The sequence below is a fragment of the Melospiza georgiana genome, chromosome 1, assembly GCF_028018845.1.
Source record: "Melospiza georgiana isolate bMelGeo1 chromosome 1, bMelGeo1.pri, whole genome shotgun sequence".
Lineage (NCBI taxonomy): Eukaryota > Metazoa > Chordata > Aves > Passeriformes > Passerellidae > Melospiza > Melospiza georgiana.
Genome location: NC_080430.1, coordinates 69,293,610 through 69,310,088, shown reverse-complemented (window position 1 = coordinate 69,310,088; position 16,479 = coordinate 69,293,610). Strand labels below are relative to the sequence as shown.

Below are 16,479 nucleotides of genomic sequence, written 5' to 3'. Positions count from 1 at the left end.
CTCCGCCGGCGGGGAGGGGACGGGACGGGACGGGACCTCTGCTCTTGCCGCCGCCGCCAGCAGCCCTCGCCGCCCGCCCGGCTCCGCTCCGCGCTCCTGCCCTGCCTCACCTGCGGGCCGCCGCACCGCCGCCTCCCGGCCCTTCCCCGGCCCTTCCCCGGCGCACCGCGAGGGAGCGGCGGCTCGGCGGCGGGCGCTGCCGGCCGTGAATGCTTTTCGTGCCGTCGGGTGCGGCTCGGTGTCCCCGTCGCTTTGCCGCTCCCCCGCCGCCATGAGCATCAACGGCGGCTCCCACCCGCGCATCAACACGCTGGGCCGCATGGCCCGGGCCGAGTCGGGCACCGACCTGCGCTACGAGATGAGCTCCCATGTCGGGGGCGGCGGCGGCGGCGGCGGCGGCGGCACCCACACGCACACCTCCCACAAGACCTACTACTACCAGAAGACCTACGGGGGGGACTACGCCTCCGATGGATACGGGTAGGTGCGGGTCCTGCCGGTCCCGCTCCCTCGGGGCCGCCCTGGACAGCTGCCGTGAGCCCGCTCGCGGTGGGATTCCCTAGATGTGCGAGCTCGCAAGTTTCCTTTTGCTGTTCCTCCCTGAGGCGTCTTAACTTCTCTAAAAGGCTTTTAAATGCAAGCGAAGAACTTGTAAAAAAAAACACTTCTAGTGGTGACTCTCCTTGAAGAGAGTAGCAGGACTAAAAGCAGCGATGTCTCCCGTTTGCACTGAGGGCTGTAAATGGGTCGGTGCTGGCTCTATTGACCCAACTGTTCTGTGCTGATAAACCCCTGCTTTGCTCAGTGACGCAAAACAAGCTGAACTCAAGGGAATTGCTTTGTACCCCGTACACCCAGGCTCTGCCTTCCCCAACTAGTTGCATAACTAGGGCTATAAAACCATTTTAAGTAGTGGGAAATGTCCGCTTGTTAATTTTTGAGTTTGTTTCTAGCTTGTGCGAGGCCTGGGAGTTTAAGTCATGATCTTTTATGGAGCCATCCCTAACATTTGGTGGCAGAGGGGCAGAGATAAATGACAAGCAACATCGGTCTGCTCTCCTTGCCTCTTACCTTTTTAACCTTCTGCTTGCGCTGGTGCTGTGAGAACAGTCAAGATATTGTAGGCAGGGTGCCAGCTGTGAATCCTGGCTTGGAGAATGCCTGTTCTCATGGATGCAGCAATCTGGGCACATCAAGCCTGACAAGGACTTTCTGCAGAGTGCAGTAATCATGAAGACTTCTCCATTTGTCTCCTTGTCTGGGAGTTCACAGGACTGAAAAGCAGGCAGCAGTTAGAGTCACTGAAGGAAGCAGTGCTGATGTATGGTACAGCACCATCACAGAGCACAGCTGGTGATGACTGGTCTGTGCATGTGGAATGGCTGTATTAAGTCTGTTGGTCTCATTATGGATGCCAGTGACTCAGAAATTGATGCAGAAGCCCTGTCATGTATGCTGTATTAGAATTTAAGCCCTAATTTTATGGATAGTACATAATTAGATTGCAAAAGGGTGGGAATTAAACATACATAGTAAATAAACAGCAGATGAGAAAAGGCAGGCTTTTTAAAATTAAGCAGATCCATAAGTGGCCATAGAAAATTAGGATTATCCTAGAGAGCACAGAGCGTTCAGCTTATGTGAGTCAAACCAGTTGCTAGAGGACCACTGAATGAGTGAAATTCTTGCATTCTACGGATTTTTTATTACTTTGCCCAGTTCTTAGTTTTAGTTCTTTGTTTGACTTTCAGTTTGTTGTGTGCATAGGTAAGTTAGTTACAATGAGTTGCAGCTAGAACACATCCAGTTACCAATACAGCAGTATGATAATATCTATTTATTGCTATAGAATAAGAACAATACAGTACTGTAGCACTGTATTGTTGAGTGCACACACTAGGACTCCAAAATGCCATTTCTGCGCTGCCTGTGTGAGGATTTGTTTTGCTGGTCATGCTTCATTGCAAATACCTTTACAAGATTTACCTTTACTTACCTTTACCTATTTACAAGAGACAGCCATGAAAAATGAATGGCAGCGCATGTTACATCCCAGCAGTTCTCTTTTCCCTCACTTTTCACTGGTGCAACTCTATTTGGATTCAGCAGGGTGTTTTCCATATCACTCCCAACTTTCACTAGAGGAGAAGTGCTTTCCTTTAATTTAGCATTCTTTGGTTACAGTTACATATTTTAAGCCTGTCTGTAGTTTGTTAGGCTCTTCTTTCCGTAGCATTCAGTGGTGGTGTAGCAAGGGTGGAAAGGACAGGTTAACAATTGAGATTAACCTCTGATTGAGAGGTTAACAACCTTATATCAACACTCTTTAATTTGCTTTTTATAACATAATATTCATATCTCCTTTCTGGGGAGGTATGTCTGGCAAGGAGATTGCAATGAAAGTTCCTGTTCACTTTATTGTGAGATTTCTGAGAGGAACTAAAGACAGTTATTATTGAGATGACAAAAAAAAAAAATTAAAGAAAAGCATTTACTTATTGTTTTATGTGCAAAAATCTGACCATCCCGATTACTTCAAATATTTTTTTGCAACAGAGTATGTGTGTTTGCCACCTTACTGAGTTGCATAGGTTTATTTTTAAGCAGGGCTGATACACGTTAAAATGTGTCTCAAAACAAGTGGTTTGTTGTCAGTTAATGAAAAAAGCAGTTTTGCCAGATTTTGTACGTGTTTGTGTGCAGAAAATCCACTAAATGCTCTGCATGTTGTGCTATTGGGACCAGGGCCATCATTATTGAGCTGGTTTTATTGACTACATTTAGCCTGACATATTCAGTGTCAAAGTTTAGTGACATCTACTGAACTCAGAAAACGAAGGCTTCTTTTTTTCATGGGGAAGATCACTCTACCCTAATTTTTAAATGCAGCAGGATTCAAGTTAGGGTCTAGTCTTGTAAGTTTTGGGGCGTATTCTGCCAAACAAGTCTGTGCTGAGCATTACATTACTCACAGAGCAATATGGGACGCTCCCTACCCTTAGGGCTCAGCAAGGTGCTTTTACAACATTCCCTGTTTCTTCTGGCTTGGGAACTTGGATGAGCTTGGCCCGGAGTACAGATACTCAGCTTGACAGTGACTCACACGCTGCTAAACTGCCAATTCATCAGTCAAATATTTATCAATGTCTTTGCTATGGAGATAGAAAATCTGATAAACCATGAGAGAAAAGAAAAAAATGCAAAGCTGTGCAGTTTTATTTGTCATTGCTGAGATTAGGGGGGAAAAATAGCCTAGGATTCACGGTCACTGAATTTATGAACATAAATTAATTTACGCAGTTCTACTTAAGGATTAATGTAACTTCTGTGCTTAGAAAAGGAGTTAGACAATTACCTGCCCTGCCCTGGCATTACTTTGAGGAGCCAAGAAACAAAGTAAACGTGGAGAAAACCGACTCAAAGCCACACTTTTGCCTTTCCCATCAGCCTCGCAAGGATCTGTGGAGTCCTGGCTGAGCTGAGTGGTGGTAGATCTGGCGTGGTAGCTTTCCCTCCGAGCTGCTCAGACGGCGCGGGAGGCAGGGAGGGAGGGAGGGAGGAATGTGTCTGAATATTGCTGTGGAACATGGAACACCTGCCCTGCTATGGAACACCTGCCCTGCTATGGAACACCTGCCCTGCCGCGGAGCCTGCGCCGCGCTCAGGCTGGCAGGGAAATGCTGCCTCGCTGTGAGAGGAGACCCAGACTGAGCCTTTCCCAGGTCTCTGTTCCACAGGGACGTGCAGGTGTGAGAGCCTCTTGTCAGGAGAAGGGGCTTTGCTGCCTGTGGAGCAGCAGAGGTGTGTTTCCATGGTCCGGGCTGGAGCCGGCGTTTGGCACCTCCCTGTCCCAGGTGGGAGAGGCAGCGTGTGAGCAGCCTGCTCCATCGGGCAGGCACGGCCCTTGGGAACCGTTCTGTCGCTCCTGGTGATTCATACCGCTGGGAAAATGCATGAGGACTTGCTGTGAGCAGGTGTGGCACGATCCCTTGTGAAACCCTGCGCGCTGCAAAGGCACTAAGCCTCGGGGGTCCTAACAATTCAATAATTCTCTAGTGACTACTAGATATTTGCACATTTTAAATGGTATTTAGAACCTGATTGTGCCAGTTGCAGAGGTCTTTTGAGGTTTCCAGCCATCATGGAAGCCCTAGTCTATGTGCATACTTGGCAGATGAGACTAGTTGGTGAGGCTGTGGTGTGCCAAAACTGGTTCTAGTTAGAGCAGAGACATACGGGGAGAACTCTTGATGATTTGACAGTTTGTATTCACCTCCTTTGAGGCAGGAGGGAGAAAGCTGGACTGCAGCATTTCAACTCCTGGTTATTTTCTTATGGATGTCGTGATTCACCACCTTTGTGCCGTTGCATTTTCCAGCACACACACACACCCAGCTGGCAGGTGGTGGCAGATGGGCGGTGGTATGTGCAGGCTCTGTGCTGGGAATGCAGATTCCAGGTCAGGTTTTTCTTCTGACTTGCCTACCCTGGGCATACCAGGTAATCCCTTTATGAATCTTTTGCTTGTTCAAACAGGTTTGTGTGGAGGGGGATGGGAAGTGTGAAGAAAAAGAAGCACATTTTTTTTGCTCTTGTTGAATTACAGGAACCATTCAATATTCTGGATCTGCTAAAAGACTTTCTTCTAAAGCTTCCTCCATTTTTTGAATGAAAAAAACTAAAAAGCTTTGAATTTTTAAAGGGCTGGAAGTTCTGTGGAGGGCCTGGAAAATTTAACAAAGAGTATTCTAAATAATTTTAAATAGTATCTTCAGGACAAGAGCAACCTCTGTGCAACCTCCCAAAGCTTAGGGATTTGTGAAGCTGTGGGAAGGCTCCTCAGAATTGCTGGATGTGTTTCTGTGTCTCCTTTGCCCTGCTTCTGTATCACACTCTGGATAGCCCAGCAGCCTCTGGATGTGCAGTAGCAAAGGCAGACACCGGAGCAGCCCCCACAGTGGAGGTGTTTGTGCTGGGCTGTGCAGGTCTTGCAGGAGGCAAAGGAGAAAGCAGAAGGTAGCTGGTTTCCTTGCCCCTTGGGTTCTGCAGTGATATCAGCTCCCACAGTGGGCTGTGAGGGTGCAAGCTGAAGGTATTTTAGAGAAGGTATTTGGTGTATTCAAAACACATCCCTTAGGATAATTTTTTGACTGCTTGAATAAATCGGTGCCAGCAGTACCCAGCCCTGCTGTGTTCTGGGGAGGTGGGCACTGCTGCCATGTCTGTCTCTATGCTCATAACTCATCATATGGCCTTGAACACGTTTCTCAGTCCCTTTTAAAGGAAAAGCAGGAGTAGTTCTTTCTTGTTTCAGTAGAGCTGGGGGTCTTGTAAGGATCACAGGTACTGCTCATCAGTTAAACACAAATCCCAGTTCAGATACTGGGGATTCAACAGTAATGGCTGGATTTAGCTCAGTTGGGATATTTTTCAGCAGGGAGGTGTTGGCTGAGCTGCTATCCTGCCCAAATCCCAGTGGCAGGAGGGGTTGGGCTGTCCTCTCATTTCTCAGGGAGAGCAGGAGGGTGGAATAGCAAGGGAGCAATGAGTTCTGCCTTGACATGCACTGAAAAGGGTGGCTCCTGTACACAATGACGACCGGGAGATGCTATGCCTTTCCTAGGGCTCTCCTGACAGTGGAGAGCAACAGGCCGTTTCAACATCCCAAGTAAAAGCAATTCATCTGTGTTTTGAAGTGTTTTCATAATTTTAAAACAAAGGCACTATCCCCTTTTATTTTCCTTTGTTCCTTTAATAGTTAATGACTATTAAAATTATTTTAATGAAGAACTCTGCTTAGTAGGACCTTTTTGAAATTCATGAGTTGCCTTCCAAATAAGTGCCATGGTCTAAAGTGAGTTGTAGGGACAAATACGTAGCTAAGGTCAGAAGTAGTCCAGTCTGTTTCCCTCAGCACTTTTCTGCAGGGTTTACAAAACCAAAGCAGCACAGCAAATAGTCAGGCTATTGCAAATGTATATATTTATTAGTGATAGACCCTGCACTCTTTTGTTGTGAGTCCTTCTAAAAGACCAGCTTCCAGTTCTTGCCAGTTCTGCTGGAATGGTTGATAACATATGCTGCATTTGCAGGGGTGCAGTAAAACAAATGAAAAATCTGCCCATATTTTCACTGCATGGTGTGCCCACAGTGTTGGATACAACAGGATTCTATTCATAGGTGTGAGGTTTAGATGCTGCCAGAGTTAAATTGAATTGTCATAGCAGCAGTAGGTGTTTAAATGACCAAACATTACTCTAAATTCATTCAGTTTCATGTAAACAAAATCAAACAAAACGAGAGAGACATTGACAAAATACCATGTAATGTAACCCACTTAATCTGTGTTTTCTGAGGATTGTTGGTATCCTACATTTTTCTAAGGGACATAAATATATTTTTATGTAACATGTAGGTTGCATGTTTTTATTTTAAAAATCCAGCTTTGTTCTTGCCTGTCCAGCATGTTCCGGGCTTGCCTCAGTTTCTTTGGTCCAGTATTTTCTGTGCTGGATATGGTTTTACTTTGGCTGTCTGTTTCCTACTGCCTCAAGGTCGGTTGTCTTATTACTCTGAACTGGAGTTTCTGCTTTGATCTGCTCGTCCCCATTAAAGGCCTGTTGGCTTCATTAAGAGCTAGATTACACTGAAGGACTTTGAAACTTCTAATGGAGTACCTTCCTGTCACAAGGGTGAAAAGTATTGAAGATGTGTCCCTGTGGGACTGTGCTAGTGCCATCTGATGTATCAACATCAGTATATGCCTGTTAAAGTGTTGTCTCACCAAGTATTTTTATTTTTAAAGTTCAGAGATTGATTTATGCCCTTGGGCGTGTTTGTAGTGCTAAATCCCCTTCAGATTTGAAATTCTTGATTTCTGTTGGCTTGGTGGAGCTATGGCATCAAACATCAGCTCCTATGCTTCTGATTACTCCATGTAGCTCTGGTCTTCTGACAGATTTGAAAGCAAATGCCTCTAACAGGCCATGACCTTTTTATCATTATCATGGGATTTACTTCTGTTTTTTCACTGGCAAAACTGGTTCGATTTTTAACAACAAAGAAAGCATTAATAATATAGTGTGCTCTTTTCTGTTTTCAATTTGTATGGCTCCAGCTTCTGCAACTATTTTGGTTATATCTTTATCTGCTGGATTGGAGAGCCGTTAATATGTACTGCTTTCTTCTTGTGAAGGTCCCTATGAACTGTAAACAAGTAACTTGTTGTTACTCTATTTGAAGACCTAGATAGGGTGTACTTAAGCCTCTCATTTCAAGGCTTCTGCTCCTGCCTTTGAAACAGTTTTGTGCATCTATATTTAGCTATCTTCAGGTTTTCAATTTTTTAAATTATTTGGGCAATAATTACGGATGTGGCATTCAAACATCATTAGAATGAACACAAAATACTTGTATTTCTACTTGTTTGTATTTTAATTTAATAGTTTGATTTATTTGAAAATAGCTTTTTTTTCACAATTTCTTACCCTGTTAACTATAATAGCTGTTGTTTAGACCTCTTGTCATGGTGGAGTAATGTCTTTGAGTTCAGCGAAGTTATCCTGAAGCCAGTGGAGATAGACTGACTGGTTACAGTATAAATCTGGTCACCTTCTATACTTTATTTGACTTCAATGGATATCCAGCATTTGTAGCTGCCAGAACATGATGGAAAAAGTGATTCAAGAAAAAAACTCTTCCAGTGTTCTAAAAAGAGAAAATTGCTTGGAATGTTCCTCTCTCTTTTTTATTACGTTTCATTCATGAGAATAATTGTGGGTGTAATTAAATGTAAATTTCAGATGCAGTCAGATATTTCTATATCTAAATACAGCAGTGATGCCTAAGGAGAAGGAATGATTTAGAAAAGGAAGCTGACACAAAGCCTGGCACAAAATCAGACCCGTACGTTATTTTCCATAATTGTTTTCTTTAAGCAGTTTCCAAGACTCACAGGGGTGCATAGCACAGTGGGGAGCAGAGTTTGTGCAGCCAAGGGGTCACAGCACCAGCTGGGGGCTGCATGTGTACAGCTTGTTTCATGTCACCCAGTGACTCTGCAGTTTTGTCTCTGCACCTCTGAGGGTCTGTTCCCTGGTATGGGTGAAGTTGCTGAAAAGTTGCTCAAAACTTTTCTGTTTGTTCCAGATGAGCTGACAGGAGGATGGCAGGCTGCTGGTGCATCAAAAGCTCATGCTGCAGAACAGCTCATAAAAATATTAAATGTTTCTCACTACTCCAGTAATTTTGCCTAGGACAGTTCTGCTATTTCATTGTCACAATTCCTTTTGTGAAGGATGGTCAGTCTTTTCAAGTCAGTGGAAAGATTTCCGTTGAATCCAGATTGCCTGCTGGCTCCGAGTTGGACAGGTTCACACTGGTGCTCTTGTTGGCATTAGTGTTGTAAGGAATGTCTCTTCAGTGATTTGTAATGGAAAGGGTTACCCACTGTGAGCACAGGAGTTAGAAAACCAGGCAAGGCTTAGAAACACCTTAGCTCTCACTGTCTGTTAGTTAGGTTTGTTTTAGTTTCACTGGCAAGTGTTTGGGTTTAGGAGCCGCCTGGGCTTGCTTGGGAGGTCTGATCCCATCACCAAGGAATGGTTCCTCACTTGAACACCTCATCTCCATTTAACTACAGTGGCTCACTTTGATGGCTGAATCCTAAATGCTGGCAAATTCACATTCTGGCAGTATGAACGCAGTAGATTATGTGCAAGACAACAATGAAGACCCCATTACTTGACTTGTTCTTCCCCTCACTAATGTGTTTAGTTTTGGAGTTTTACTTGGAGACTCCAAACTCACACTTTATGTATTTGTAAGAAAGCATGTCCTCTGACTCTGGGTTCTACATCTCTTTTTGCAGTGGCTTGTGTATCTTGCAATTAATTCCCAAGATACTTCACTAGCTTTGTGCATTTCTGCTGATAAAAGGGCCCTTCTTACACTTGTATGGACTTGTGTGCTCCCGTGCTTGCCTAGCTGAGGATCCTGCTTTCCTTGTGTGCCCTGACATTTGATGGCTGGTGTGATAACATGAACAATTACATCACACAAAGGCTATGCTCTAATGTATTGACTTTAACAAAGATTGTGAATAATTCATTCTCGCTGTAATGCTGCCAAAGTTTTGTCTATCAAAGCAGCAAATATCTGTGCTGGAAGAAAAACGTTCTCCTTTATGGCATGCCAGTTTCCACATTCTACTCTGTCCTGTGGGAAAGTCAGTCTGTGCCTGCTGTTGCAGGACTATAAAGTGGCTCTGCCATCATGGAACTGTCATTAAAATTTCCCAGTGCAGTTGAAGTGTGTGTGTCTCTGTGAACTTATATGAGGTGGATTATTCCGTGTAACTTCTCTTAAGTGTTCTGAATTTGTGTTTCTTGTATTTCTTCAAAACGTGCAATTGCTCTGTATTTACTTCATCATCTTCTTCTCCCCCACAACAGTCAGAATGGGACCTGTACCATGTCCAGACGCCAGAACACCATCCAGGAGCTTTTGCAAAACTGTTCGGATTGCCTGACGCGAGCTGAGCTCATAGTACAGCCCGTGAGTGCTTCTTGTTCTCCTTATCCAAACTGATTATGAATATTACATACATATTCTGTGCTGTTATCTGGACTCACAGGCTCTGCTTCTTCCTCTCCTTTCTCCCCTGTCGGCTGTTTGTGTGAGGCAACAGGGAGTGGGATGACATACCTCCTTCTTAGGTCACTTTCTTCCCTCTGTACACTGTTCAGTAAAACCAATTGAAATGCATCTGGTTAATGAAAGGGGTCTTCTTGATTAAAAATAAAAAAACAAACCAACAAACCCACCCTCAAACAGGTTCTACTGCATCTTATTTTTCAGTTTTAGATCAGGACCACTGTCAGTGCTCACATCTGTTATTAATGACTACTTACACTCTCTTAGTGTGTTCTGTAGAATATTGCCATTGTTTTCAGGGCCATAATGAACCTGACTCACCTTAGGAAATACCTTCATTACCTTCATTTTATTCTTCTAGATAATTCCCAAAGAAGTAAATGAAACCAGACTAAAGTTTTCCTGGCTGTTTCAGCTCAAATGCATACACATAACCTCTGCAGTATGCTACTCTGGTACAAACCCCAAGTGCCTGGGGGCGGGTTACTCACTGATGCTAAATTCACTCATGGCAAACATGGGGTGTCCTCTGTTCCTGCTGAAGCAGAGGAGGTGCAGGGTGGTGAGTGCATCCTGCTGCTGAGGCCACTGAGATGTGAAACACTTCAACAGTCCTGGCAGTAGAAGTGATTTAATGCACACTTTTGGACCCTCTGTGGACAGAAAATTCTTTCAGAAATGAACTCTGTGGTTAGGAGTTCATTTCCTTTTCAGAGATACAGGACGTGTGAGCATGTTTATACAAAAATCAATGCCAGAGTAAATACTGCCTTTTGTTCAGGGTTAATATTATTCCAGTGAAGTTGAAAGAAAGAGATGTTTACTTCCAGCTTGGTGCCACAACATGCGTTGCCTGCTTTGTTTCTTTCTTTTCTTTCTAAGGGACAGAGCAATGAGGTCCATAATATTTTATTTGGAAAATCAGGTCACAGCTGTATTGTGCTTTGCTCAGCATGGCTGTGTCAGTGTGCAGTGAGGTCAAAGAGCCACATCTCCCTGGTTGGAACACCATGGCCATGTTGGTCCAACTGCACTGAGAGGGTGCATGGAGAATTTGCCTAGACTTTGAGTGATAAGGTGGGATGCAAATGTGATGGGGCATGGAGCTGGATGCAGGCAGACTGTCCTGCTTGTGTTTTTGCAGGAGGGGAGGTCTTAGAACCTCAGGGAACCTTGTGGAAAATCAGGAGCAATATCTACTCTCTCCTACTAAGACAGTGTTTCCTTCTCATCTTCTGAACACAAAAGCACGATGTCTTAAGAAGTTAGCACATCATGTGAAGCCTTAGTTCCACTGAAATAAACATCAAGATCTGCTGCTCTTTATGGAAAGTTTTGTTTGATAGCTACATTTTAATAATTTTCTTCCATATTTTATTTTAATAAGTGCTTTTCAATGACTGTGGATCATCAACCTTCTGCCAGTTAAAACTGGCAGTCAGAGACCTGGCAGCTGAAACTTATCATGCTTCCTAAAAAAAACCCCAGTCTTCACAACACCTTTTTTAAGACAAACAAAGGAGGCTTAGATGATAAATATTTAAATTAATCTCCCATCTGTTTTTTTCATTAGGAATTGAAATATGGGGATGGCGTCCCACTTAGAGGGAACAGGGATCTGGAAGACTGTTTTGCACAGGCAAATGACCAAATGGACATCCTGGATGGGCTGATCAGAGAGATGAGGCAGATGGGCCAGCCCTGTGACATGTATCAGAAAAGGTATTGTCAGGGAAGGGTTGGGGTCGGGAATGTGACTGATAAAAGTTTGTGGTGCCTCAAGTGCTCACCTTCCTTGGTGTTGCAGGACGTAATAGAAATCAGTAAGGTGCAACTAAATCTGTTTGGTCACATTAACATGGAGAAGGGTCTTGCAGTAACATATTTCTGATAGAAATTGACCCCTTAGTTGTCTCCATGAAATCTTAATCCGAATATTTTTTCCACAGTCTTTGCTTTCAACACTTTGTTTTGAATAGTTGGTGGTCCAGTAGGAGAGACAAATTGCATTGTTTGTGTGTTTTCTGGGTGTTTTGCTCACAGACACTAAGTGTTTGCTTCCCTTTCAGGCTGCTTCAGCTCCAGGAGCAGATGCGTGCCCTGTACAAAGCCATCAGCGTTCCCCGCGCCAGGAGGGCCAGCTCCAAAGGTGGTGGCTGCTTCTCCTCTCAGAGCGGCTCGGGCTGGGATGAGTACACAAAACGTGTCACAAGTGAATGCTTAAGCTGGATGAGGCAGCAGAAGGTAAATCTGTGCAAAACCCAGGGACAATGCTAAAATTTGGTGTTGTTTATGAATGTTGTCTCATATGTAGTAATGTTTGGGGTGCCAGTAGAAAAGTAAAGGTCCATGTGAATGCTTGCATGTTATTCCAAGTTCCTTTTTTTACCCTCCCAGTATTATACATATAGTGAATTCTCACTGAAATCCAAACATGGATTGGGGTCTTTTGCAGAAGAAAAGGTGTAGAAGTTAGATTTGAAAGCTAAATAAAACACAGGTATTAACGTAACAAAAACATTGGCATATTTGTGTTAGAGATTATTATGCTCAATATTTCCCTCCTTCCTTCTTTGCACAGATTTCCTTTGATTCATATTTATTTTAACCCTTTACACAGACAGGACCATCTTCACAGATTTAACCATTGTCCAGTATTTTACAGTTGCTCTCCCCCTCTAGTCTGTCTTTATCACAGAGAGGTAGAGCTGATTGCCACGGGACTAGGCTCTCAGAAGCCAGCGCTAAAATGCACACAGAAGTGCTGAAGCTACTGTTTGTTGTGTTCTGAGAACAAATTTGCCAATTCACAGCTGTTGCTGATGTCACCTGGAATGGAAAACACACACTGTTTTTTGTGCTGCTGAGGTGAAAGTTGTGTGTTGAAGTGAAAGTAGTGAGTTTGTGGTTGGACAGCCTTTTCTGAGAGACAGGTAGGGAGGATGGAACAAGGTGGCTGAAGTCACATGTGCAGACACCTTGTAAATTGAAATTGCATTTTTTAATCTCTCTTTATTAGGTTGTTGCTTTGCGATTTTGTCATTATTATCTGCGTTTGGCATTTGTCAGGTGGCTCCTATGCAAACCAAATGGGGAGGGTAGAGCTCTGTAGAGTTGCAGTATTTTTAAGTGAGTGCTAGTTACAGTCCAGTCTTTCTGTATGGCATGTTTTAGAGGAGGAAGGGGAAGTGGACATGCACTCCTTGAGTGGTAATGTGTATAAGCATTGTGCCTGGACAGCCACAGCCAACATCATTGCTCTTCACATGCTGTGGGAGAGGAGGCTGATTGTCAGACCTGCCATGGCTTGAGGAGTGGTGTTGGACAGACTCTGGGCATGCTTCCAGCGATGAAAGATGGGGAACAGGCTGCACCTCCCAAAGACACCACGTGACGCCCTGCTCAGACACTCCGTGCTAAACACAGGGAGCACAAGCAACTGCTTTATAGCTGTGTTCCCACACTAAACCTCCTGTGAAAGTCAAAGGCACTCTCTCTCTCTTCCCCTTCATCCCTACAGAAAGCTGAGGTGGGGCCAATAAGCACTTACCTCACTGGGAAAATTTATTTTGAACTTGCCACGATGCTGCTTCTTTCTATCGTGCCTTGCTGTGCCCCATTACTTGCTCACGTCGAGATTAGGATAATGTTTCTCCTAGTAATGTAGTGAGATGCGGGAAAAAGTTCTGAGCAGCTGATGTTTTTTGCTGTTTTTCTGGTTTTTGTCTGCATGGTTTGCTGGTAGGAGAATCAGATGGTAGGGAGGGTTAGTCAAATTTCCAGTGCAGAGCTGGGGAAACTGCAGGGAAATCCAGACAGCCTTTGTTCGCATGTGGCAGCCAGCCACGGCTGCCACTGTTGCTACAGTCTCTTTGGACTGTTTAAATATAACAAGAAGGGTCAAAGTCCTCTAACTTTCAGATGTCTGAATGAAAAATGGTTTTGTTTCTTGGATCACTTTCAGCACTGCCTTTGAACCCCTACGCTTGAGTTCTGGCTTTATTGTCATCTGTTGACTCATAGAGATTTGACTCCAGGCTGGTAATTACCAAATTCAGTTCCAACCCAAGATTAGGATACCTCTTTCTTTACTGGGCATGTGCATAGACAGGCATTCAGATAGAGCTGCAGTGTGTCTTTGCAGCATAGAAGAGGATTTGGAGTTTAAGGAGCTGAATTTAAAGTTAGGTGGTTTTTAATATTTGGAAAAAAATGAAACAAGGAATGGGGTTTTTGGGTTAGTAATTAGCAGGTGTATTACTGTTTTTCAATTCTGTTTCTGGACATTTTCTCTTGTCATCCTACAATAAATGTTGCTAAAATGCAGGACAAACAACACATTTTCTAATAATTTCAGTTTATATTCTGTCGAGTTTTTTTAGAGTGACCGCATTTAACTGAGGTTGTTGAAGTTTACATGAGCAAAATTAAAATGGAAATCTGGTGTACTGAGCTATAGAACTTAATTGGGCATTTTCACATGAATTGCATGAATAGCATTGTTTGATAAAGTCATGGTTTGTTTTCAGAGTGATAAGAATGTAATTTTACTGTAGAACATAAAATAACAGTTTGGTCCAAAGACAACAGATGAAAATACACTACTGAGTGTGCTTCATCTAGTGTAACTTTAAACAACTGAAATATTTTTCCTAATTTGTTTCTTCTGCTTTGGGAGCCTGTCACACAGTTTAATTGATGGCAATTAAAAGAAACTGTAAAATCCTGTCCTGAACTTCTCTTTATTTCAGTTTTACTCTCTACCACATAGTCAGTTGCCTTCAGTTCAATTCCTTTATGCTCCAGTTTAGGCAGTAATGTTGGAAGTGAAAGTACCAATCCTGTTTCTTGTTCCTAGGTTGAAATGGAGCAAGTGAAGTGGGGGTTTGAAGCAGCATCCATCGAGCAACAAATTTGTGAGCACAGGAGAACCCACAATGCCATTGGAGACTATCGTTGGCACCTGGACAAAGTCAAAACAGATCTGGTAATTGCTGTCCTCCCTTACACTTTGCTTGGTCTAATTATATAGCATTGGCTACCTGGTGTTCCACTACAAAAAAAGAAATGTTGGAAAGTTCATACTCTCTTCAGAAAGCAATGGTGTCATGGTAGCAAACACTTCCGACTCTTAATTCCTCAATAATTCCTCAGAATTTTAAAATAAAAATTTAGTAGCTGTGATTATTCTCACTTGCTGTCTCAGTATATTGAACAAGAAAGTGAAAGAATAAGGCGGGTGTTCAGATGCAACCTTGAGTCATCAGGTTTTTTCTGTGAAAAATGCCCGACTTCTGTTGCCCTCTGAATCTTGTGATTGGAATAAAGAAGTGACTGAAAATACCGTGTTAACTTCCTCTCCTATCAGCCCAGCAGTTAGGTATAGGAGAGAGGAGGCTTATTTAATTTCCATTCATCTTTTCTCTCATTTGGCAAGAGAGAGTTCAGTCTAAAGAAAAGGTAGTCTGTTCTGGAGCCCTGATCCCTCAACAAAGCTGAAGAGTGGAAAGGATTTTTCTCCCTTTTCCCTTCTGTTTCAAATAGGAAAGGTGATAGTCTGCCCTGTGGAATACCAGTTCCAGGGCTGGGCAGGTTCCCAGCCATAGAAATGGGGATAAAGACTGGAGCTGTCTGCTCACATCATAATTTATACTAGTTCATCATCTCCAAAGCTTGCTCTAGGACGTGCTGGTGCGAGTTTGGTGCAGAAAGAAATCCAGTTTCGAGTGTTGCTTTGGTGTTGCAGATTATGTGCAGGCTTGATATATATACCAAACATCCATGAGAGCAGTAAGTTTGTCCAAGCCTTGGTTTTGTACTTCCTGAGTCATCCAGCGGAGCAAATCTGCTATTGACAGATGTCTCTTGCAGGCATTTGCCTGTTACCACCTGCAATTATGATATTGACTCTGTAGAGGAAGAACCAGCAAGTAGGCAACTTGTAAAAGGCTCACTAAGTGTTTGCTGTCTCTCTTCCAGCGGGAGAAGGCTGCAGTTCATCAGCTGGAGGAAGAGTATGAAGGCCTGCTGGTAAGCAAGGGATGTGGTCCTTTCTGAAACCCTATTTGCTTTATTAGCACCTATGTGATTGTCATGGGACACTTCAGGTTTTGACAGAGTGACCGATGCACATTTAAATAATTCTATTCAGCAGTAAACTGAAAGTGCTTTGAACTTTCTGAAAGATTCTTTCTGAGTCATGGACTTGAGATTAATGGATTTTAAGATACAGCATTGCCTGCTGTATAATTGACTTGTTCTCACAAGGAAGTTTCTAGTTTGCACCTGGTGAAGGGAGTTGGTCACCAAGCAGGTGAAGAGTAGACCTCTACCTCCTTAATGGGAGTAAGTGTAATGATAAAATTACACTGTATATGAAGCTTAAGAAGTTATTCAAAGGTGGGACTAGAACCAACCAAATTCTGTGTAGGGCTGTGCATCTTCCCTGCTGTGGATCTTCATGTAAAACACAGTGAGAATCTTGTGCAAATAGTTTATTTAACACTTGGGAGCAGAATCTGATTCCTGGCAACCTGATTTCAAGCAACAGGATGTGTATTATGACGTGAAGACAAAGAATTTTTTCTTGAAGTGTCAACTGTGCAAAAGATGCTGCTATAACATCAAGGATGTACTATGAGCAGCAAATGCAAGCAAAAGGATGTTAAATGCTCAGGCTTTTTTGTACTTCCCTCATGCCTTTTTGCTTGCCTTCCTACATGTCTGCTACAGGTGTGTTAGAAATGACTTTGGGAAGGTGCTGTCATCAGGTTCCTATTCTGTAAATCCTGACACGTTGTGCACTGTCTATTGCTAACAGGTTTC

At 43.5% G+C, this 16,479-nt stretch overlaps 1 protein-coding gene across 3 annotated transcripts in view; it reads left to right on the top strand.

The window, feature by feature from the left end:
- Nucleotides 1–271: 271 nt before the first annotated feature.
- Nucleotides 272–16,479, top strand: part of DSP (desmoplakin) — a 38,891-nt gene continuing 22,683 nt past the window's right edge. For all 3 annotated transcript variants that reach the window (XM_058040176.1, XM_058040167.1, XM_058040159.1), the window contains exons 1-6: nt 272–480; nt 9,453–9,555; nt 11,228–11,376; nt 11,724–11,898; nt 14,513–14,641; nt 15,634–15,684. In XM_058040176.1, the coding sequence (XP_057896159.1) occupies nt 272–480; nt 9,453–9,555; nt 11,228–11,376; nt 11,724–11,898; nt 14,513–14,641; nt 15,634–15,684 (816 nt within the window). The remainder of the gene's footprint in view (nt 481–9,452; nt 9,556–11,227; nt 11,377–11,723; nt 11,899–14,512; nt 14,642–15,633; nt 15,685–16,479) is intronic.